This window comes from Pituophis catenifer, unplaced genomic scaffold, assembly GCF_029215685.1.
Source record: "Pituophis catenifer annectens isolate HBS135680 unplaced genomic scaffold, rPitCat1.0.hap2 SCAF_2, whole genome shotgun sequence".
NCBI classification, from domain to species: Eukaryota; Metazoa; Chordata; class Lepidosauria; order Squamata; family Colubridae; genus Pituophis; species Pituophis catenifer.
Genome location: NW_027256882.1, coordinates 74539807 through 74564893, shown reverse-complemented (window position 1 = coordinate 74564893; position 25087 = coordinate 74539807). Strand labels below are relative to the sequence as shown.

The 25087-nt window shown below is 38.2% G+C and overlaps 1 protein-coding gene across 1 annotated transcript in view; it reads left to right on the top strand.

Annotated features, from left to right (window-relative positions):
• Positions 1-25087, top strand: part of CACNA2D3 (calcium voltage-gated channel auxiliary subunit alpha2delta 3) — a 579692-nt gene that overhangs the window by 476828 nt on the left and 77777 nt on the right. The window contains exons 19-27 of the mRNA XM_070933639.1: positions 9760-9831; positions 10038-10099; positions 12630-12697; positions 14314-14359; positions 14498-14595; positions 15650-15743; positions 16827-16922; positions 18289-18410; positions 19667-19747. Coding sequence (XP_070789740.1) covers positions 9760-9831; positions 10038-10099; positions 12630-12697; positions 14314-14359; positions 14498-14595; positions 15650-15743; positions 16827-16922; positions 18289-18410; positions 19667-19747 — 739 coding nt within the window. The remainder of the gene's footprint in view (positions 1-9759; positions 9832-10037; positions 10100-12629; positions 12698-14313; positions 14360-14497; positions 14596-15649; positions 15744-16826; positions 16923-18288; positions 18411-19666; positions 19748-25087) is intronic.

The following is a 25087-nucleotide window of genomic DNA, read 5'->3' as shown; positions in this document are numbered from 1 at the left end:
TGTAGAAAATATAGAATGAATGAATGAATGAATGAATGAATGAATGAATGAGTGAGTGAGTGAATGAATGAATGAATGAATGAATGAATGAATGAATGAATGAATGAATGAATGAATGAATATAAAAAGTTAACTGCAAGGCTGACTACATCATTTCCTGTTGCAATCCCATAGGATTCTTGGAGGCTTTAACTAACTATTAAAACAGCTAAGAGTACAATAAAAAGGATAAAAACCTAACAACCTAAAAACAACAGAAAGCAATCCAAATCCTATTTATTTATTACATTTATACCACACTGCAATTCCTACACGATTCTTGATGGTTTTACAGAATATGAAAACCATTAAAACATCCACTGTACCATGCAAATAATAATAAAAAACCCTACCAATTTTAAAATAAATCAAAAATTTAAACCCAAGTGACAATCCTCAGATGTTCCCTGGAAGATTTCCATCTTCCAGCTGCTTTCAGAAGATCACCAGGGTCAGAATTGACCTTAGCCCTAATGGGAGGCATCCCAGAGGGTCAGCACTCCTAATAAGAAATAGCAGCCTCTTGAAGCCCGCACCTTCTTTAAATGGAAAATCTTCTCTCATCTAAACTGAATTGGCTGGTGAATTCTAAAGGAGGAACATGGTCCTTCCAAAATGAGGGTGGTGCTGCCATGGTTAGACAAATATAGGTGAGATGAATAGGAAGCAAAAGTTTAACAAGCCATATGGATTCCAAAACTCCTTTGCTTTGGTCTCTTTAGTAACATTCAGACATTAGATCAAATAACAGTAGCACAGCAACAAAAATCTGAACCAAATTTTGCCAAGACAGTTCTATCTTTCTTATGCTATAGTCTGAAATAGCAGAAACTTGCTACTATTTATAAGATGAAATGCATTTAGTTCTATTCTAGACAGATATAGTGACAGATTCACTATGTTCATGTTGTCCATCAAATGTCTTATCTGTTAACCTTTGCAGTTTTATTCTTTTTGTTCTAATCAAACTCCATATTGCTTCTTTCTGCTCAGTCTGCAGTTTCCTCAAATGCCATTCTGTCTTTACAAGTCAATTTTCTGCTGTACTGTATCAAAAGTTTTCCTTATGTCCATGACTTAACCTTTGTCTGTTTTTCTGTTACTTCCTCCATAAATCTGATATTTTGGGCATGTTTCATTTTGTGCGAATCCATGCTGACTGTCCTTAATTAAATCGTAACTTTCCAGGTGTTCTCCTTTTGGTTTCTGTTATTTAGCTTTTCCCATAACGTCTGTACCAACTAAAGTCATGCCTTCATGTCTGCCTTTTCACAAATCTTTCCTTGCACCCTTCTCATATATCAGCAGTACATTAACAGCTCCTATATCCTTCCAAACTCCAATCATTTCTGAGAGGTTTTGAATATATCAACAGAAGTTTCCCATATTTACAGTGTCACGTCTTTCTGAAATCTGGGATTCATCACGTATCTCTGCCTCTGGAGTATTGTCAGTATTCAAATGTAGACATTTCTTGATCACTTTTCTCTGACTTAAGTTTCTGTCTGCCGCCTTCTCATGTGTGTGTCTGTGTCTGTGTGTATACACACATTTCTGCCTTGTCCACCTACCTTACTTGGGGTTTAAATCATAATATTATTTATGAATCATAATAACCTAAGCAATGTCTGCCTTTACTGTTAACTAATTTCTCCCATCTCCTGTGCCTCCTCAGGTCATACTGCCTGTAATATTTTGACACTTGTGGTCTCAATTCATAGAGATACATTTTAAATGCTTTCCATGTTTGTTCCTGCAGTTTCAACTTGAATAGTCTTCGTTAAGAGTATATCATTTTCTATTTTTAAAAAAATATTTTGGTTTATTTTTATTTTAATATTATAATTGAAAATTAAATTGCCCAGGTCAAAATGTCTAATTTTCACAACCATTGGTGTTTCCTGATATTTCAACAAAGCAATCGGTGTACTTCTCCTCTGTACATACTGGAACTATCTGAGGAGTTAGTTAGCAGAGTGAGATGTTGAGTAGATGCTCTAGGGCAGGGGTGTCAAACTAATGTCGTCTTGGTGGCATCATGTGATGTATCGGGACTTTTTTCCCCTTTGCGTGGCTAGCACGTGATGTATTCGGCCCGCGGGCCGGGAGTTTGACAGCCCTGCTTTAGGGTGACTGAAACAACATTAAAACATCTGTAAATAAATATATACAAATAGAATTCATGACAGACTGGGACTCAGACTTTTCTGTGTTGAAGTGTCCTTCAGAATGCTGAATCAGTCAAATGAACTCCAGAGGAACCTACCCAATGCCTCATTCTAAAGAATGATCACCAATAGTAGCCTAATTGCACTAGAGATCTCTCCCGAACTCTTTAGTTGTTGTTGTTGTTATGGTGGTAAATGCCACAACACAGAAGTGACTGAAGTACCTGTCCAAGACAACCAGATATCATAGCAGCCTTCTGAATGCCTCTCCTGCCAAGTAAAAATAACTTCTTATTGTCCTAATCTATTTCCATTATTGAAATTCTTCTTTCTTTGTTCTGGATACATTACATTTATCTTATTGGTTAGTATGAAACAAGCAGAAAAGCAGTTCAGTAATCTACTGAAGGAAAACTATTCTGTATTTTGAATCCTATTTCTGGAAGATATTTGGATGAGAATAGCTATATTCAGTATGCTTTAGCAGTTCTTTCTTCCAAAGAAATAACATTAGAAAACATTTTTTTTCTGGGAAAATTCAAGGCAAATCTTGAACATTGTTATTAAAGGAACCAGGAGAAATAGGCAGATACAAATAATATTCCCAACCTGGAGAAATTAGATATGTTGGCTGGGATCAATACAGTTGTAATCCAACCCCTAAATTATGGAAGACCAGATACTAAAATAAATTGGATATTGTCAAATAGAATCACCCTAGTCAAATAGACTCATCATAGTTCTCATTAAATTGATAACTCCATTTTCTTAACTACACTGCTTCTGATTTGTAGATGAGGCATATATATAAAAAAGTCAAACCATATATAAAAGAGATACTTTTTAGAGTATAAAATGGAGACACATTTTATATTTTTATTTCATTATGTGAGGATTGTTTTATGCCAAAGCATGAAATAACCTGTGTCCCAAATACCCACTAATAAGTTTAAACTGATTTAATCCAGCTATACCTTTACCACCTCAGCGAGAACTAGGCTGCAGATACATTTGAATCTATGTTGTTATTATTGTTATTGTTGTTGTTAGTTGAGAAGTTGTGTCTGACCCATCGTGACCCCGTGGACAACGTTCCTCCAGGACTTCCTGTCCTCCACCATCCCCTGGAGTCCATTCAAGCTCACGCTCACTGCCTCAGTAACTCCATCCAGCCACCTCGTTCTCTGTTGTCCCCTTCTTCTTTTGCCCTCAATGTTTCCCAGCATTAGGCACTTCTCCAGTGAGTCCTTCCTTCTCATTAGGTGGCCAAAGTACTCTATTGAATCTATACTGGCATCAAATGTCATCTAGTGAATTGCTAAATGTCTGTGGAGATTCTCAGTCATCCAGGTCATGGTTGTCTGAAGGTGCTTTTTCAAGAGGCAATTGGAGTGTCTTGTTTTTCCTTTGAAGAAAAAAAGGGGGGGGAAGTGCAAATGTGTGTTCTCAGCAGCCTGTGCCTGTCTTCAACAGTGAAGGGACACAGGACAGAGAACTTTTGGCAGCCAAGAAGGCTCTATGCACATTTGCAATACTCAGGTGATGCTGAGGACACAGAAAAATCTCTAAATGGCCTCAACAACTCTCTAAAAGAATGCAAATGACCAGCTGTCTGCAAGGAGTATAAATCCTTCCATTCCTCACCATCCAGTCAGAGCTGAAGAAGCTTCTTGGATGAGGATTGAAACGTCTTCAAAGAAAAAAACAAGGAAGTCCAGTTGCCTCCTGAAAAAACACCCTTGGGATAGTGAATTGTTACAATATAACTGTGGAAACTTCTTCATCTGCATATCAAATGAAGACGGTCTATTCTAATTTCATTCTATTGCTTGTCTACAATTAAATTTTGTTGTCATATCTCAAAATAGATGCTAATGTATCTTTTATGTAATATTATAATATGGTAAAACTGAGCCTTACTGCTTTCTTCAAGCTACTTTTGTACAGGCTGATTCATTCACTGGCAGTTCTTGTTCTATAAACTTGCTTACCAGTAGCACATAAAGTGTTATCTTTGGAGGGAAGGCCTCTACTCATTAAGTAAGGTAGAGGCACTTTTCTGCCTCTACCTTCTGCCTCCCCATGGGCCATACAGAAGGACATGGGAAGGGATGTAACCTGTCCTGAGATGTTGGACTGTTATGATGTAAATTGCTCTAAGAATTAGCCAGCGAACTTCCCATCAGTTATATTATTTTCTAGTCATATTCTCATAACGGGGGAGGAAATTAGCAATGATGATTTTAATTACTGTAGGAAGCCATAACTGCAGTAGATGGGTATCCATCCCTGAAACCTATGCCATCCAGAATGGCATAACTGTTCTGCAAAACCTAACATACGTTGTTTACAACAGGGACCATGGGTATAACTTGCAAGAACCTGAAATCCTAAAATAGTGCCAGGGACATGTTATTGGAATGTCCCAACAGAGAAGGATTAGAGGAGGGCCAAATGACAATTCTATTAAATCAGTGCTTAGGAAATGTCTATATTCCCTTGGCATCATTTTGTTAATGTGGAACTCTGTAGTAGCCATTTTGTGAGAGTTCTCACAATACATGATCCCAAATTTATCCACCCTAAAAGACTGGGGACTTGAAGCACAGTATGCTAGCTCACATTCTCATATATTAATCCAGAAGCAGGCAATGGGATGTCCATATACTCAGGTGTGCCCAGAGATTATTCTTTCCATGTCCCCTAAACCCTCCTGGTTTTAAAAAAAATACCAAAATAAGCTGATCTGATGCAAAGCAGAATAGCAGCGTCTAATTTCATTTTTTACAATTGATCCTAGACCAGGGGTGTCCAACCTTGGAACTTTAAGACCTGTGGACTTCAAATCCCAGAAATCTCTAGCCAATTCTGGCAGTTGAAGTCCACAAGTCTGAAAGTTGCCAAGGTTGGTCACCCCTGCCTAGACCCTACACTGACCCAAGCAAATTCCAAACAATACTTTCTTTGGAACTGTGCCCACCAGCCACCATAAAGAGTAAAATAGGTTGAGGTGGCAGAAAACATCACAATCAGGAGTGTTCCTTTGTAAGAGGACCCATAACATCCTTTCAAAATTACTAATGGCTGCATAAGATTTCCTGCCCCAAATGAAGCTGTCTATCTGCGTTCTTATTCTCTAAATGGCTCTCTAACACTTTATCATTTATTAAAATAATTGCTTTTAATTAAATTAATGGAAAGTCATTTACTGACATTCACTATTTCTTTTATAACGATCTTTTTAAAGAGCTTTATGGAAGTTGATGTTTTATTATTTTACAACAATGCTAATGTGGGAAGAAAGATGTCCCTCATTTATATGACTGGACACCAATTTAATCCCCGTAGAAGTAGCAAAAGAAAAGTCTACAGAATAGATGAAAAACTGTTATCCCAAGCCAAAAACTATATTCAGGGGGTAAAAAAAGAGATCTTATTCCCATATGCATACTTGATCTTAAAAGCTATGAGAGTTTTAGAGGCCCTTTTTGTAAATTTGCGACTTGCCTGAGGGTTGTGTGGGAGTGGAATACTGCAGGCTCTGAGATGGAGAAAAATGAGAAACATGTTAAAGATAAATGGAACAGTTCTTTAAACATTAGAAAGTAGATTGGTAATTAAGACCAGCTCTCCAAGTCCAAAACCACAAAAGTTAAAAAGGGAAAATACTTCCAGAATTGCATATTACACATTACATTTTATATTTAAAAAATCTTCAGTAAAATATGTTTTATTCGATAAAGCCTATAGCCAAAAACTTTAAAAATTTTGTTACACTTGTTGTCTGTAGAAGATAGTGGGCTCAAATCAGGATGCCCCAAAATGGGGGGAAAATGCTAACAATGCAGCTTTAATTTGGTCAGCCATACTCAGATTTTTCACAAGAATAAAACAGTTATTTTACTGACAAGCAAGCTTTGCTCCCCTGCGCTTTTCAGCCTTGAAAGACAGCCTTTGACTTCATGAAAATGACCACTGTAAATTGTCCAGAGCAAAGAAATGTCACATGGCCCTATCAAGTATCTGTAGAATTAGAGTACCAGAGAATTAGAAGGCCACTAAAGTCCAGTTGCCCCATTCAATAGAGGAAACTGAACTTAAGCATCTCCCCAAAGATGGTTGTCTAGCTACCTCTGCAATAGATAGGTCCACTTTTTAAACAGAAATAAAAGCTACAAAGAGCAGGGCGTGATGAATATGATTCAATTTTTCTCATATGATTGGATATGATCCTCTGGTTTTGATTTAATGTGGGAGCTCTGGACTGGACCTATCTCTCTGAAAACACATTAACACTTACTTTAGCTGATATTTAAACTTGAATTTTTATACTGCTTTGTAAATTAATACAAACACAAGTTGTAGAGGCAGTGTGATCTAGTTTTAGCTTCATGACAGCTCATCTTTGAGTCAACAATGAGCTGAAGTACAACATGCTTGGGAGAAGCTCTTTACAACAGCAACATATACTTGGTCTGAATTAGATATTATACCATGCAGGAATCTACGGTACCTATATACTACTAAAATTCTTGTTGTCATGATCTTTAATTGGGCAAAATGCTGCATCATAGAGCAACAATTTTTGAACTGAAGCACTTTAGATGGGCTAACTTACAGAATGTGACCTAAATCTGGGACCCATGACTCTTGAGGGAATCGAATTTGGGAAAAAATTTGGCTGCTTCAGTGCTACTGCTGAACTTACTGGACTGCTGCTGTGGTCATGTGGTCTTCGTTTTCATTGTTGCATGACAGCCAGTCTCACAATGTTCCCAGCCAGTCTCACAATCCCTTGCTCCCTCCCCACCCTGCAGCTGCCACTTACCCTTCCTGGGAAGGGACGGGAAGGGAAGAGAAGGGAAGGGAAGGGAAGGGAAGGGAAGGGAAGGGAAGGGAAGGGAAGGGAAGGGAAGGGAAGGGAAGGGAAGGGAAGGGATGGGAAGGGAAGGGAAGGGAAGGGAAGGGACGGGACGGGAAGAGAAGGGACGGGACGGGAAGGGAAGGGAAGGGAAGGGAAGAGAAGGGAAGGGAAGGGAAGGGAAGGGAAGGGAAGGGAAGGGAAGGGAAGGGACGGGAAGGGAAGAGAAGGGACGGGACGGGAAGGGAAGGGAAGGGAAGAGAAGGGAAGGGAAGGGAAGGGAAGGGAAGGGAAGGGAAGGGAAGGGATGGGAAGGGAAGGGACGGGAAGGGAAGGGAAGGGAAGGGAAGGGAACGGAAGGGAAGAGAAGGGAAGGGAAGGGAAGAGAAGGGAAGGGAAGGGACGGGAAGGGAAGAGAAGGGAAGGGAAGGGAAGGGAAGGGATGGGAAGGGAAGGGAAGGGAAGGGAAGAGAAGGGAAGGGAAGGGAACGGAAGGGAAGGGAAGGGAACGGAAGGGAAGGGAAGGGAAGGGAAGGGATGGGAAGGGAAGGGAAGGGAAGGGACGGGACGGGAAGAGAAGGGACGGGACGGGAAGGGAAGGGAAGGGAAGGGAAGGGAAGGGAAGGGACGGGACGGGAAGGGAAGGGAAGGGACGGGACGGGAAGGGAAGGGATGGGAAGGGAAGGGAAGGGAAGGGAAGGGAAGGGAAGGGAAGGGACGGGAAGGGATGGGAAGGGAAGGGAAGGGAAGGGAAGGGACGGGACGGGACGGGACGGGACGGGAAGGGAAGGGACGGGACGGGACAGGAAGGGATGGGAAGGGAAGGGAAGGGAAGGGACGGGACGGGAAGGGAAGGGAAGGGAAGGGACGGGAAGGGAAGGGAAGGGAAGGGAAGGGAAGGGAAGGGAAGGGACGGGACGGGACGGGACGGGAAGGGAAGGGAAGGGAAGGGACGGGACGGGACGGGACGGGACGGGACGGGAAGGGAAGGGAAGGGACGGGAAGGGAAGGGAAGGGAAGGGAAGGGAAGGGAAGGGAAAAGAGAGTATTTCTGATACTCCCTGCCAGTTTCTCACAAGGAAACTCAAGGAGAAAGCTGGCAGGAAGTAAGAAGTTGTTTCCACTCCCACTGCCTTTTTTTTTTTTTTTTTTGCCACACATGTTCATTCTGTTTAGGTAAGGCAATATCTCTAAAATGATGACCTAACAAAAGGCACAGATGGTCTGATTCAGATTAAAGTGGGGCTGGGATGGGAATGGTTTAGAGCTCACAAGAGGATTAATGTAGCAGTGTAGACAGCTCTTTAAAGCAGTTACATCTTCTCTTTGGGATCACCTGCCAGTTCTCTGTATCTGTGGTATGATCCAGGAGAAAGATAGCCTTGATCTAAGTTATTGGTAGCAAGTACTACTTGTGTGTACCTACACATTCTTTTAAGTACTTTCATATTCAAAGCACTGAAAGGCACTAATATGTGCTTTACATCAATCCTATCCAACCTAATGACCTCCAGATGTGTTGGGCTCAGGGCCAAATGATTTTGGGTATGTCACACCATCATGAAGCAAAATATGTACTTTATATAATTAGCATTTATGTAATTTAAATAATTAACATTACTTGCATGGTGATATTATGGCAAACTTGATATCACTGTGGCTTCTACTAGACACCTAGTATGATTGGGCTTTAGTTCATGTAATCTGTAAATCAAGACAACATAAAAATAGATTTTAAATTAATTTATCTAATTTGTCCATAAAAAAATCTTGGAAGTGTCTGAGGATGGGACATCATTGGACTTCTTTATTTGGCTGCTTAATTTCAAAGTTTAAAGGGGCAGGATAACCATATTTAGAGAGAAATACAGGAATGTTTTGTATGAGAGAGAAAGAGAAAGAAAGCACAACCATATCATGTACCATATTTAAGGAATCGCTTGGGTTATGAATTCATTTATTGACTCCAAACTTATACATGGCTCACAATGATTTTTCTCTTATAGCCTGCAACTAACTTTCATTTTAACCTTTACTTGCCTGCTGGTAAAGGTTACCAGTGTTAACTTCCTTTCAAAACTAGCAGTGCTATGGTGGCATAGTGGTTAGAATGCAGTACTGTGGACTACTTTTGCTGACTGCTGACTGCCAGCATTTCAGCAGTTCGATTCTCACTAGCTCAAGGTTGACTCAGCCTTCCATCCTTCTGAGGTCTGTAAAATGAGGACCCAGATTGTTGGCAGCAAGATGCTGACTCTGTAAGCCACTTAGAAGTTGTTTCTGTAAACTGTGAAGCGGTATATAAATCTAAGTGCTAAGTTTATAATATAACTGAAGTGGTGCCTTCAGTCTTGGGACCCAGGCTCAAATCCCATTTCAGCCATGTTTTATTTTATAATCTATTTTTCAACACGATGAACCTCTTAGACTAAATTCCCAGCATTTTCAGCCAAATAATTTTTGGCTCTGGAAGTTGTGATGCAGGAATATATAATGACCATGTCTGGTAGCTAAACAAATTAGAGTGGAAAGAATGCACATGTACCTATTCTTCCTTTGGTCCAAATATCTTTTAAAATGATTACATATATAAAAAGAAAAACAATATGTTGTCTTAATTCTTTTTTTAAATTTCTTTTTATACTCTCCCCCCCCCCTTTTTTTTTTCTTTTTTCTTTTTTCCTATTTAAGCTTCGAAATGCAATGGTGAATCGGAAAACAGGAAAATTCTCCATGGAAGTGAAGAAAACAGTGGACAAAGGGGTATTTTGTATAGGCAATTCTTTTCCAACGAAATGTAAAAATAAAATTATATACTTGTATTTATTACATGTAGATGAATTTTGAATGTTTGCATGTCTCTCTGTTATGCTATTATTAATCTTACCCTAGATTAAATGTTTGCTTTTTTTTAATTCAAACCTGCCAAACTTTTCATATTAAACTTTTTTTTCCTCTCTTAAATCTAGAAGCGAGTGTTGGTGATGACAAATGACTACTATTATACGGATATCAAGGGGACCCCTTTCAGGTAAAGCAGCTCACAATAAATGGAATATTTCATCGGGCTTATTGCAATCGCATTTCTACAGGACTCTGAGCTCATTAAAAGCTCATCAGAAGAGGCTGACAATAAAACGTCCCTGAATGACGCTGAAAAGAGCAAGGGAAATAGCTTTCCAGTGGTGTTTTATTCAGAGACGGAAAATTTTTGAAAGATAAATTGTCTGGCCATATCCCAGACCTGTCATTCAGAAGGCACTCCATTCTGTGGTCTGTAAGAAACTTGCTTCCTATCTCCAGCTGAATTTTCCCTGCCATTGATGAAAACCTGCATGGATTTTTGTACAGGGCTAAAAGAAATGCATTTGTATGCACGCTGTAGATTAGGTGTGGCTAAAAGAATATTACAAATACACACTTCTAGGACACTGGCACCTTCGTTATAAATCTGTAGTCCCCATCACTATCTACAAGCAGTTCCTTTTGCCTCAGTCACACATACTCAAAGGTTCAGAGAGTCACGCACACACTCAGAAATGTTATTCATTTGTTATAAGCAATTACATGAAGCATAAACACATCTTGTACTCAAAAGAAGGAAGAATGACTGCAGTGTTTCACTAAAACGTTTCCCATCCACAAAATAATTAAACAATATCCAGACTAGTAACACTGATCCAATGATGCAACACTTAGTGATCGTAGATGCACTAGCAAATAAAATGATTAGAATTTATTTATACAGAGCTTAGTTTTACATATTCATGGAATGCCTGTTCCGGTAACTGAACCACAAATCAAATCCAAAGCACGACACAATCCATATGCAGTTCTTTTCATAGTGTAATTCTGCCTTTAGTGAGCAGGCTGGAGTTCATTTCTGGCTGCGACACTGACAGGCACCCAAGACTGTCTACTTCTGCAATAAACCAGGACCGCTCAACCAGACATTAGAGCTCAAACATATGCACCAATCAGGGATTAGTCAGGTGGTAGGATTGATGCCAAGAGGACCATACTAACTTACACTGGAGACAAGACTACATTGTTTAGGCAAGGTCCATAGGAGGCCTCAGTAGCCCATCAGGTGAACATAGCCCAACATCTAAAACTCCTTTACTATCTAGGGAGATTCCATAAGCTACCATTTTGGAAACTTTCTGTATGAAGTAGTTGCACAGAAAACTCAAAGCTCTTCTTTCAGTTCAAGCATGAATTCTCCTGATGCTTTGGGGCTATCATCCCACAAGGCAGATATTCATGAAATAGATGTGAATCCAGATGCAGAAAACTGTTGAACCGTCAGTGCAATTTCTTCTCTTTTCTCTTCTTCTTTGTCAATTTTCCTGTCAAGTGTCTAACTTTCTCATGTTGCCTTCGTTTGAGAGCAGTAGATGTGATTTAAAATTCCACACATAACTTTTGCAACATATCTCCAGATTGAAGAATTTGCTGAACCTTACATAAAATTGGTATCCAATTCACAAATTAGATCAGATTCCAAAATGAGAACAATGTGCTTTTACTCTATTGGTAGTCCTCAATTTACAATGGTTCATATAGTGACCATTCAAGGTTACGACAACACTGAAAAAGTGACTTATGATGATTTTTCGCACTTACAACCATTGCAGCATTCCCTTGGTCACGTGATCAAAATTCAGACGCTTGGCAGATGACTCATATTTATGACAGTTGGAATGTCCTGGGATCACATGATTCCATTTTGCGACAAGCAAAGTCATTGGAGAAGCCAGATTCGCTTAACAACTGGATTACTAACAACTGGGTTACTAACTTAACAGCAGCAGTCATTCACATAACAACTGTGGCAAGAAAGTTCATAAAATGGGGCAAAACTCACTTAGCAAATGTATCATTTAACAACAGAAATGCTGGGCTCAATTGTGGTCATAAGTCGAGGACAACCTATACAGTTAAATCAGTACTTTCAAAAATGTAAGAAACATTTTAAAAATGCAACAATTATTGCAACCCTCCATAGTGCTGCCTTTAGTATTTTATGGGAAAGAGCCCATGGCAATACTGTTTCCATCATAACAATATTAAGCAAGGTTAACATATGTAACCAAGAAATTATGCCAAGTGTGTCATTAAGCTCCGATTTTCACATTCTTGGATTTCCTTGCTCTCAGCAGCTCTGCTAGCTCTTAATACTATCAGTAAGGATTATTTTCCATACAGATGATTTTCATTTGTATGAAAACGGCCTCCTCCTCTACAAGCCTATGGGCAGATTCTACTCTTGGCTGAATAACACTGACCTTGGTGAGTGTTCATTTTCGTTTGCCAGAGAGAGCAGGGGTTATTGCACCCCTAATAAATGTACACAGTCCGTTGCTGCTGGCACAACAAACATAAAATGGCATCAAAGTGGATGGTTCGCCAAGACGTGCAACCACCAAGGTCTTAGAAACAAAACAAAATTGTTTCTAGAGCAGGAATTAAAACCTTAGGGAGTAATTATCTTTTCCTGTATTTTTCTAGCTTTGTTTATGCCACAGTTTTTATGGTCTGCTTTTTGTTTATCTGCACAGTTTAGGTGTGGCTCTGTCTAGAGGACACGGCAAATATTTTTTCAGAGGGAACGTGACAATAGAAGAAGGTAATACTTGAATGACTCAATCAGATTCCCATAAACCATATTATTATGCTGATAATAATGAACTCTGGGTACACAAATCAACAAATTTGACATCTGTGCTCACGAATGTATATTTGTGTGCAAATGGTAAAAAGGCTTTCAGTGTAAGTATAATAACCTTTGCATTTTCTTGGCAATTATAAGGGTTTTCCAGCTGCCTTTTTCAAAAATACCTGTTTGACTTCTGAGTCTGGCATGCAGCCCAAAAATTTCCCATTAGAATACTGATGGAATCCATTTCAGGTTCCTTATTTTTCTTTTAGAATTGCACATAAATACTGACAAAAACCTATGGTGTCAATCATACTAGGGCTGAAGCATTGATTTCATCCTTTAGATCAGGGGTGTCAAACACACGTTGTCACGGCGGCATCACATGACATATTGGAACTTTTTTCCCCTTCACTAAACCGGGTGTGGGCGTGGCCAGCGCGTGACGCATCCGGCCTGCAGGCCACGAGTTTGACTGCCCTGCTTTAGACAGCATTGCAAATTGAGAGGGAGAGCTTTCATTCTCTTGTGGTCCTGGAGTTTTGAAATCTGCAGCTCGTGAACTTAGCTGGTGCGTGCAAAAATCATTCATTTACCCCAGTATCTCCAATTAAAGACAACCCAATAGCAAGTGATGGGAAAGACAGCTTCTTGGTACACAGGAAAACGTTTTCCACTTCTTGTGAAGAGGACTAGATTAGACCGTGGGGAGAGCAATCTTCCATGCCACTCTTGGTACATTTACCGCCCTGAGTCCTTCGGGACTCAGAAGGGCGGTATACAAATTTAAACAATAAATAAATAAATAAATAAATAAATAAATAAATAAATAAATAAATAAATAAATAAATAAATTTCCAGGAACCCCACTCGCAATTAATGCTCTGCCTAAAATGATTCTGCTGCCATTACTATTAGGGTTCTGATTTGTCTTCAGATTGTACAAATTTTCCAATTTTTTTTCAACGAACCAGCCCTCAATAGCCATTTTCCAGCTGTTGGAACATCCAGATCACTGATGCTCCCTTATTATTAACAGTATGAAAACAGTAATATAAATCAGGGTTGCCGATCTTTTAGCTTGCATTCTGAGATGGAATAAAATGATTTGAACTTAAAGCTGGAAAAATAGCAAATGGGGGGGGGAATCAAACTTGGGAGATCGTTTATCCCTAACTATATAGTTAAATTTAAGCAAGAAAAGATCATTAAGTGCACAAAATGACAGAAGCTAGGCAGCTGCAAGACACCTGCATAATCTGCTGTTCCCTTGATTTTATGTGGCAATAGATGCTTCAATCTGTAAATAAAAGATAGGAGGACATTAGGAGGGAAAGCCATAAAAAGGCAAGGAGAAGAAGATTGGAGTAGAAAGCTGAAATAGATTAATTAGAATTTCCTACATATTTGTGAGTCACTGATTGAAGTATAACTTACCATCATTCATTAAAGTATATTGAGGGGTTTTTGTTGCATTTTTTTTTTAAAGGAGGAAGGCTTTTTGACTTCTATGAATGTTATACAAAGATTGAACTAGTACTGGTGTGTGCCCCAGAGTAACTCTTTATTATTCATTCTTCTTTCAGGATTACATGATTTAGAACAGCCTGATGTCTCTTTGGCAGATGAATGGTAAATCTGCATGCAATTGGCTTGTGATGTTCTTTCTGTCTGTACTTGGTGTGCCCGCTCCCCACTTATGGAAAGACAAAGGGAGGTCAGGCTTACTAACATTTGTTACTGTTATTTTTAACCACACTTTGTCCTCAGGTCATATTGCAACACAGACTTGCATCCGGAACACCGCCAAATGACTCAACTGAAGGCAATTAAAAACTATCTCACAGGGAAAGAGCCATTGCTTCCTTGTGAGTATATTTCTGATCACAATTGAATTTAGATGAATCTGGAAAGTTCCTCAAATAAATATATTGTATTAAGAAGGATGTAGCATTTTTATTTTTAATGGAATAAGGCATCCAGGAGAAACAATATAGCTCCTGTATCTTTAAACTGTACCTGCCTTTGTCTATGGAGATTATCAGTCAACCAGGTAATGGTTGTCCCAAAGGTGGTTTCTCAAAAGGCAACTGGACTTCCTTTGTTTTTCCTTGAAGGTGTTTCGCTTCTCATCCAAGAAGCTTCACTAAATGGTGGTGTGTGTGTGTGTGTGTGTGTGTGTGTGTGTGTGTTTGGATGGATTAGTTCCATCCACCCACCATCCAATCAGCACTGAGGAAGCTTCTTGGATAAGAAGCCAAGCATCTTCAAAGAAAAACAAAGTCAGACCAATTGCCTTTTGAAAAACCACCTTTGAGATTGTACCTGTCTTCTTCAAGTCAACTATTAAGGGTAATAGAAGTCCAATCCTGGCACACTTTGCTATAAAATCTAGTGTAGCAGCATCCATGAAAGTAAATCATTAACTTCACTGTGGAGTTGTACAGGGTCACAATCACAAAGATTGACTATGTGGGTTCAAGTAGTTTAAGTTCAAATCTTCCATATGCACAACACAAATAATAATAATGGCTAGCCTTACTCTGCAATCAGAAGGTAAACAATAAGTAACTGATTTGCTTATGCAAACATTGGCTTTTAAAGTAGGCAGTGGGGTAGGGTGCAGTAGTATAGAACTTCCTAACGAGCATAATACCAGCAAGATGAATTTTATACTAGTTTTGAAATTGAAAAGGGGATATTTGAAATGTAAGTTTTGATATGCAAAAGAGAGATAAAAATATTGCTACCCTTCCCTATCTCAAAAATAAATAGGGGAATTGTTCTTCATTTCCATTTTTTTCTGAAATTAAGTTTTAAATAATAAACCTGGAAAATTCCTATCAATATCTGGTTAGGTCAGATGTAGTGTCATAAGGAGATTCCGTACATGCTTTTCATGAATGTTTTAAAACATTACAGGTGACAAAGAATTGATACAGGAAGTCTTATTTGATGCAGTAGTGAGCGCCCCAATTGAAGCTTATTGGACCAGCCTAGCACTAAATAAATCAGAGTGAGTGAACAGACTTTTCTTCCTTCTTCTTGTATTAATTAATTTAGATATGAATATAACCTAAGACTGTATAATTTTTTTGTTAAGATGCTTCACTCATGATCAAAGAAGATTGAGGCACATAGGTGTAAAAGTGCCACAGGTAATCCAGGGCTTGACATGACAGTTTTGTTCACCATGTATCCTGATGGGATTTCACAATGAATATCCATGTGCATATCCCAAAGATCTTGGAAGGACCACAGGGCAACTTTGTTGAGCTCCAGGCTTTCATGAGATGAATCCAAGCATCTCATGAAAGATTGTGTAAGCTTCTTATTCAAACGTATACATTTATGTGTATCAAAAAGCACTCCAGTCAAAGTAATTGAATATTTATTCAGGAAATTTGTATAACTTCTTAGCTTAAGCAAATAACTCTGGGCAGTTCGCAAAACAAAACAATACACCAGAGATATGGAATACAGACAAACATGATAAATGTAAAGTATCATATATATAAAAGATCTTGCAAATATGCCATTAATCAGTGAAGCCATATACAAATCTCTGAAACAAACATGGATTGATTTTTGGCTTATTCAGTACCTGTTCTATCATCTCAGTATAGGTGTGTGTGTGAGAGAGAGACAGAGAGAGAGAAGGAGAGAGAGAGATGTGGTGCACACACACACAAAATCTACCACTCTCAAAGTCTGCTTCATTTATTGGAGAGGGAGATCCATATCCCATCATTTAATTATCCAGATAAAGGCTTGAGGGTTTGTAATCCACATGTGGACCTATTTTTCTCCCTATGTTATTCTGAGATTTGTGCTGCCCCAACATTGGAAACTTCACTCCTTCATTCAGGAAATATTACATCCATGTCATTTGCAGAATGTAATATCCTTTCAGTCACGCCCTCATTTGGACATTGGGGGCACGTTTTAATCTTCATTAAAAGCTTAAGTCGACTATTGAATTTGGTAAACTGATTACAGTTGCAGTCCTGGTTTCTACACATGTTTTGTGACCTTGAAATAGGCATGAACTGTTTACTTTGTAGAAATAGGCTGCTTTAATGCTGCTGCTGCTTTTCAGAAATTCAGACAAGGGCGTAGAAGTTGCTTTCCTTGGAACTCGGACGGGCCTTTCTCGGATCAATCTTTTTGTTGGGCCAGAACAACTAACTAATCAGTAAGTACTAAAACTAGGTATAGCAACTTACACTGTATTGAGAAGAGGAAGGATGCTTACTGTGGGAAGACGCTCAACCTTTTCTCTCCATCTAGTGGTGGTATCAGGGAAAAAAAATCAGGGGGTTAAATAAATTGCAAGTTAGGTGGGCTTAGCTGTCTTCTGCAATTTTTTGGAAACTAAATAATAGTTCACATGTATTTCAAGAGATTCATAATGGGAAGGGGAGGGAGCCACCTGGAGCTATGCCCCTATAGACTAGTTCAGATTTCATCTTTCAGAACATAGCAAACAAAATTGCTTTGTTTCTAGAATAACTAGAAGCACCATGAAAGTTACCACATTGTAAATCTTGCATGTGCATGTTTGATTCTGATATCAGACATATTCTTCAGCTCATTTTCTTTTTTTCTGCTCAAAATCTTTGCCAAATAAGGAAGCAAAATGCATGGACAGGATATATATCACATTTGTGTACTTAAAAAACAACCGTGGGATTTTTGTTTCAAAATACTTTATATCCAAATCGTGGATCCTCAGGATTGGAACATTAAGTCCACCTGGCATTTTCCCTATTGAAATAACACACATGCAAACTTATCTACAGAGGATAAATTAAATCCAATTTCATTGGCTTCTGCTGGAGCAAATCAGGTTTTGCAATACTTCTCCACGTAGGAGCAACATGATGCCACCCAAAACTGCTCCAGAGAATCCACAGGCAGAAGAAGTGGGATTTGATCCCTGGTGACACTGGATATACTGGAAGAAACACACACCGATATTACCATACATTTTCTCTCGTGGACTCTCCCTCCCTCCCTCCTTTCCCTCTCATTAAAGTGAAATTCTTGAGTTTAGTTTCTGGCAACTGCCTAGTGGCTACTTCAAATTGCAAAAAGTCCAACCAACCAACAAAACAGCCCCTTTTTCCCTCCTGCTCTGTTGGTCTGTAGTTTAATTGGTTATTGATTCAGAATAGGATTCCCCTTCAATGTCTATGCCTTTATTTTCTTTCTAGTTGTATTTCTTGTAACAGAACAAAGGGAAGTAGCAGATGAGAAAGACACTCCCCGGCTCCTACCCCAAATGTCTTTTTTTCTGGGATTACAAATCCTACAATGTGCAAAATGGTGTTCACCACCTTATTTACACTGAGGAGAAAATAAGCCAAACTTTACAATATCTGATTTATTTATTTAAGCAGTCAATTTATATGGCCACCCATCAATCAAAAATAGCTCTGAGCAACAAACAAAAGAATAAAACACAATGTAGTTATTTTTTTTAAAGTAGGTAAATTAGAGGCTAAGTGAAAAATGAAATGAAAAAGAGCAATTTTTTTTTTATTTCCTTCTGTTTCAAGAGACTTTTTGACAGCTGAAGACAAGGAGAATATTTTTAATGCGGATCATTTCCCACTTTGGTATAGAAGAGCTGCTGAGCAGATTCCAGGAAATTTTGTCTACTCCATTCCATTCAGTACAGGTTTGTTATGGAATTACATTTTATCCTGCTGCTAATTCTTAACCAAAATAATCTGGTTCAGTTTGGGATTTAATATCACTTTGCATGTCAAAACATGACAGGGAATGACAATTTGCAAGGGTAACGCAACAGAGATGATTTGCCACAGTCTTTTTTTCGGGAGTGCCTTTCCAATGTATCACTCTAGCCCATATCCTTTGAATTTCCTTGGCTTTCCATCCATCTAAACCCGAACCTGCTTATTTGTTCAAGATCAGCCAAGGTTGATTAGGGATAACAAGTTGTATACAGAATTACTTTAAGGCTGTTTTTATTTGTCATGGCAGTCCTTAGAAATGATCAGATCTAAAGCAGAAAAAGAAACTTTACCCGATGTACATTCTACATTGATTCCTCTGTATCCTTGTTTGGTTTTGGTGGGTTTTATTCAGATCCAAATGCTGGCATCTGGAGAGAGGTGACATCTGGAGTACTGGCATCTGGAGAGTCAAGGTCTATTTTTTCTCTCCCTTATGCAACCCTCTTTTTTCATGGAATAGGAAGGTTGGACCCCCACCTTTCTCCCCTGCCCAATTTTTTTTCAAGAATAAACAAAAATTCTTGATAACTACAAAGGAAAGCTGATTTCAAAAAGTTCATGGCCAGGAGACAAAGGAAAAGTTCCATATTAGCAGCTACATTTTCTTTCATGTAGGCATGTCCAACCTGTAGCTCACGGGCCTTGTGTGACTCTGGACAGCTAGTAATGTAGCCCCACAAGTTCATAAAGTTTTAACATTATTATGCGATTTATGTACATTAACTATATTATATATCTTATATGTGGCCCAAGATAATTCCTTTTCACTCAGTGTGATCCAGGCAAACCAAAAGGTTTGATATCCATGCTTTAATGTAAAACAAGAAAAGAAAGGGAGCCACATATTACATATCCAGTTTAATGTATCCAATCATAATACAAGATACCAGAATTGGGTAGCCCATAAATAATATGCATCTCCCACCTAATCCCCTATTCCTAGCCCCCAGGTCACTGGCTGGTTGTGCTGTTTGAAACAGGGGCAAAAAACTATTTCCCCAGCTATGTGAGCCTTATTTGAAGGTCTTAGAATTAATGGTAAAGCATGCCTGAACTTCAAAGGAATGGTATGCCCCTGATTTATCATGTCAGCCCCTGTTGTTAGGGACAATGCTATGGCTCTTGCCACACAGAGGGAGAATTTGGACCTGAATATCCATTCCTTTTCAATCTATAGAAACAGCAAACAAGAGCAATGTGGTGACAGCAAGTACCGCTATACAGCTGCTGGATGACCGAAAGTCACCTGTGGTAGCAGGTAAAAGCACAACTTCATTTATATAACAATGCTTTAAATGGGATTTCTTGATTCATAGGAATTCTCACTTAAAGACTATTTTGGAAGAAAGTTCAGTAATTCACAGTTTTGGAACCTAACATTTGGAAGGCCTTTTTAAAACATTTGCTCCACAGTGAGAGAAGATACGTTGGAGAACCAACCAGATTATAATCATTATTATCAATAAACATTGGCCTGGGAAACTCTACAGTATCTCAGGTATTTTGTCCTCGATAAAAAGTTAAATAAATGGATTCACCTTCATTTGGTCTAGTGGTTAGGACTAGAAAGCAGGAGACTGTGAGTTCTAGTTCCACCTTCGCTATGAAAGCCAGCTGGGTGACCTTGGGCCACTCACTCTCTCTCAGCCGAACTCACCTCATAGGGGTGTTGTTGTGGGACAAATAGAAGGAGGAACGTTTAATTAAATAAATAAATTTGGCATCTATTTGTTGAATTTTTAAAATTTATAGATTGTTTATTTAAATTGGGAGGGGGCCACGATGGTTCAGTTGTTAAAGATGCTGAACTTGTCAGCTGAAAAGCTGAGAGTCCGGGTTCAAGACCCGAATGCCATGTGACAGGGTGAGCTGCTGGTACTTTCCCCAGCTCCTGCCAACCCAGTTCAAAGCATGCAAATATCAGTAGATAAATAGGTACCATTTTGATGGGAAGGTAGCGTTCCAGGTGCCTTGGTGTATAGTAATGCTGGCCACATGAACCACGGAAATGTACTGGACAACCTTGGCTCCCTCGGCTAAGAAATGGAGATGAGTGCTGCCCCCTAGAGTCAGACACAACTGGACTGGAGAAACCTTTACTTTTATTTAAATCTATTTTTAGACTATTTCTAGACTGTATATAAGGATAATAGTAATATAATATTAATACAATAAAAGCAAAAATAATAACTTTATCACACTCATCTATTTTGGTGACTCCACAAACCGTTCATTTTCCAACGGTCTTCTAGAAATGCCAAGTTTTAACATATTTTGGGCAGTCATGAGAAAAAGAGTCACTTTTATCACAGCAACAAGCTATTCCAAAAGAGAAGGCCTTCAGTTGTGCTACCTCCTCACATCCCTCTTTATAAATGGAAGAGGCATTCTCTGCTCACCTGGATTGGTGGCCAAAAGGCAGTCTTGCAGATAACCAGGCCCAAACTATCTAGATCTTTATAGGTGATAACCAGCACCTTGAACTGCAATTGGAGACAAAGCAGTAGCCAATGCAACTACTTTGCAGTGGTGTATATTGAAATTTATAGTAATCTGTATGAGATTACAGTAATATAGTAATTTATATGAGAGAAATAAATGAATATGTGATCATCCTAAAGGCATCACATTCCTATCCACAACTGGCACATTAACTGGATAATGGATTTTCTGGCCACACCTCCTGTACTTCCAAGAGAAGATGTATGTCCAGGAGGCCCCCTACCTTGCCTTTTCAGGAGACAACTATTATCAAAAGACGGATTTGATACTGTCCCAGAGTTAGCGGTCTTCTAAATTAATGGCCCTCCTCTCCTATGGCTTGGATTGTTTCTCCCCACGTAGACCTGACGGTCCCCATGAACCAGGCCAAGATTTCCACCATATCTCCTCCAAGGTAGAACTACATTGAAAATATTTCACCCCAAACTGTTGGATGACTTCCCATATTAGCTGATGTAATATAAACATTGCAGTGTATGCAGTTGGCATGCGAGAGGATGACCAATGCTATAAATAAGGAATGTTATTTTTTTTAGTGTATTATTTGTTCATTAAAATGAGATACTTAAATCAATGTAATTAATTTAGCTATGCAACACAGAGAGAGATTAAGAGGGAAAAACTTTCATCCGCACACTTTCCTCTTTCTTTCCATTATTCCCAATCACTAACATCTGTTCAAAGTTTGTACTTTTCTTTCAAGATCTTTTGCTTGAAGATTACTAATTATTGCTTACATCTATTTAAATAATTGCATCTTTATCTTTGCTCAGCCTTGTGTAGCTCCTTTTTCAGAAGTTGTCTTCTAAATTTGCCTTGCTTTGTAATATGGCAAATGCAAGGGAGCCATTACTGCTTAGCTAAACTTCTGTTATACTGCTGCATATTCTCCAATTTTAGATTCCCATTCTGGTGTTGTCAACAAGGTTTCACTTTTCCAATGTTGTGCCAAATTGGTTCTTGCCGCTATCAGCATGTATCTCAGTAAATTATGGTACTTTTTGTTTATACTCTCTGGAATTATTCCTAATAAAAATCTCTGTGGTTTCAATTCAAATTTATTTTAATTTTTTTTTTAAATATGCATTTCCTTCCAATGGTTTTGGATTTCTTTACAAGAACACCACATATGATAAAACAGCATTTCCAGCATTTGTTATTTTATGACTTGTCCAGCCTGGTAATCACTGAAAGAATTATATACTGTCTATAAAACATCTTGTACCAATTTTCTCTCACATTGTAGCTTAGGGTGAATTTTCTGATTTTTTTTCCCCCATAGCTATTCTTATTGTTCCATTAGAATTCTTTCTTTGAAATGTTGCAACCATTTTATCAAGTAGTTTTTAATTTGTTCTGCTTCCATATCATATTTCAATAACAAGTTATAGATGCACCCCAATAAATAATCTTGGTTTTGTTTAAGTGTTTCAAATTCTTTCTCAAGGACAGCCTTTTTTAAGATCATGTCTTGTTTTTCTGGTAATTTGCATGTCCTTAACTATGTTAAGTTCCTTTCTTCATTGAGCAGATCTTATTTATATATCCTGTTTTCTGGATCTAAATGTACCATACTGACATATGTGATTAAATACTTCTTGCAATACAATACTTTATCCTTAAAGCAAAAAGCATTTGACAGGGATGTGAATGATGACATTGTTGATCTTAATCTAATTTCACTGGATTCAATTTTTTAACAGACCTTGTCTTATACTATTTTTTTTCTTTCCATTCAATCGGGTCCAATTTACTGCTTGGTAAAGTCCCTGCAGTTTTCTTGGTAAGGTTTTTTTATAAGTGGTTGCCCATATCTCTTTCCAAGGGTTAAGAGAAAGTGACTACTTCAAGGTGACCAGCCAGCTTGGTGCCTAAGGTGGGACTAGAAATTTACAATCATCTAGTCCAACCCCCTCCCCCCGCCCAAGCAGGAGATCCTACACCATTTCTGACAAATGGCAGTCCAATCTCTTATTGAAAGCCTCCAGTGATGAAGCTCCCACAAGCTGTTCCATTGGTTGATTGTTCTCACTGTCAGAAAATTTCTCCTTATTTCTAGGTTGAATCTCTCCTTGATCAGTTTCCATTCATTATTCCTTGTTTGGCCTTGGAAAATAGTTCAACCCCTTCCTCTCTGTGGCTGCCCCTCAAATATTGGAACACTGCTATCATGTCTCCCCTGGTCCTTCTCTTCTCTTCACCATGCCCAGTTCCTGTAACCTGTAACATATGTCCCTTCAAAATATTTTGTTCTTTTCTTTCGTGACACCATAAATACTTATGAGTCCATTACCTAAATCAGTTTCTCCTATGATTTATGTTTTGTTATTAGAAGTTTAATCCATTCCATTATCCATAACACACAATTTGTTTAATAATATTGTTTAAGATTAGGTAGAGTATATACACCACTTTCTTTGGAGTCTTATAAATCGTATTCTCATTTTTCCCCATTCTTGCTACTAATTGTCTTGTGCCAATCTGCAAAGTTTGATCTGAGATGGATAGTGGTGCCATTTAAAATAAAATGCTCATCATGATTAGTATATTCATTTTTATTATTGCAGTAAGTCCCAGTTAAGAGAGTTTTAAATTCTTCCACTTTTGAGATATTGTTTTACTTCTTTCCATAATTTGCTATAATTGTTTTAAAATATATCTTTATTTCATAATATCAAATAACTTCAAGTATTTCATAGGTCTTAGGGGATCTTACAGCTAGGTTTTTTTTTTTTTTTAAATCAAGCCCATTTCTCCAGAAATTAAATACCTTGTTATTATCTTCATTTTCTTTTCATTAACTTTATATCCAGAACCAAAGCCAAAATCATTAAGTATTTTATTAACTGCCTTATAGACCTTTGTGGATGCATAATTGTTAGTATTACATTATCTACTGTAATGGTTTGTAAGAAATACTTTGAGAGACATGCTGCCCAAGGAGCCATCAGATAAGAGAAGGGGTAGGTACAGCTCAATAATGGGCAGAGAAAAAACTCAGAAAGGACTTTCTGTAGTTTCTCAAACCGTTAAGGAAAGTAGCAGGAGATTTATTTTTTTAGACATGCAAGATTCTTTTAATATAGTTTTACCATAAAGTGGAATTGGCTGATCTGATTGTATTTCCTGTCTGATTAACTAGAAAGACTGACATGTATATAGCATTTCAATTTGTATTTATTTATGTTTTTGTATCTCATCCACCACGACCTCCAAAGCAATTATAGCAGTAAGTGAGAAAGTAGACAACTTTGTCTTGTTGTTTTTACATATTAAGAAGTTTGCAGAGAGTGTTCTACTCTCTGAACTCTCAGAGAGTGTGATATTAGTGGTTGTCATTGATACATTCTCCCCATTCAAGTATAGAATTCTCTCCCTGGGTTCATTTTATTTAAGCCCTTTAATAGAAAAGTCTATTCTAAATTGACAAATTATTTTTCCGTATCTAAAAATATTACTACCACCTTCTTTTTAAAAATTATTGAATGTTTCCTAATGTCTTTATTGTAAATCCCATTCTTAGCTTTTAGCCTCTTCTTTAGAATGCAAACTGTTGCACCTTTATGTATGATTTTAGAAATGTACTTCCTCATGCATTCAGCTAATATTGTAGTGAATGCCTTATAATCAACATCAATAAAGAAATTGGTCTGCATGACTGAGGTTTCTTCAGATAATTCACTTCTTTGTGTTATTAGAGTTACAGTATACATACATCTTCCCCCTGTCTTTGGTATTGTTTTTGTTACTTGGATTTCATTCAACCTTCCCAGGAGTAATTCCACCAGTTCTTACTCTACTTTTTTTTTTTTTTTTTTGGGGGGGGGAGGGAATTGTGTTGGACCTGGCACTTTTTCAGTTTTGATATTCTTTCTTGTTTCTTTGGCCTCCTGAATTGTAATGGGTTTGCTTAATGTTTCCTTGTGTTCTTGAGTTATTTTTTTCCTTCTATCTCTTCAATCTTCATTTTCAAGCCTTCTTTGTCTATTTTATATTTAGAATATACACTTGGTTGTTCCAAAAACAAGTAGAACCTGCACTTATGGGAAAACATTGAAAAGAATCTGTCTGTCTGTCTGTCTGTCTGTCTGTCTGT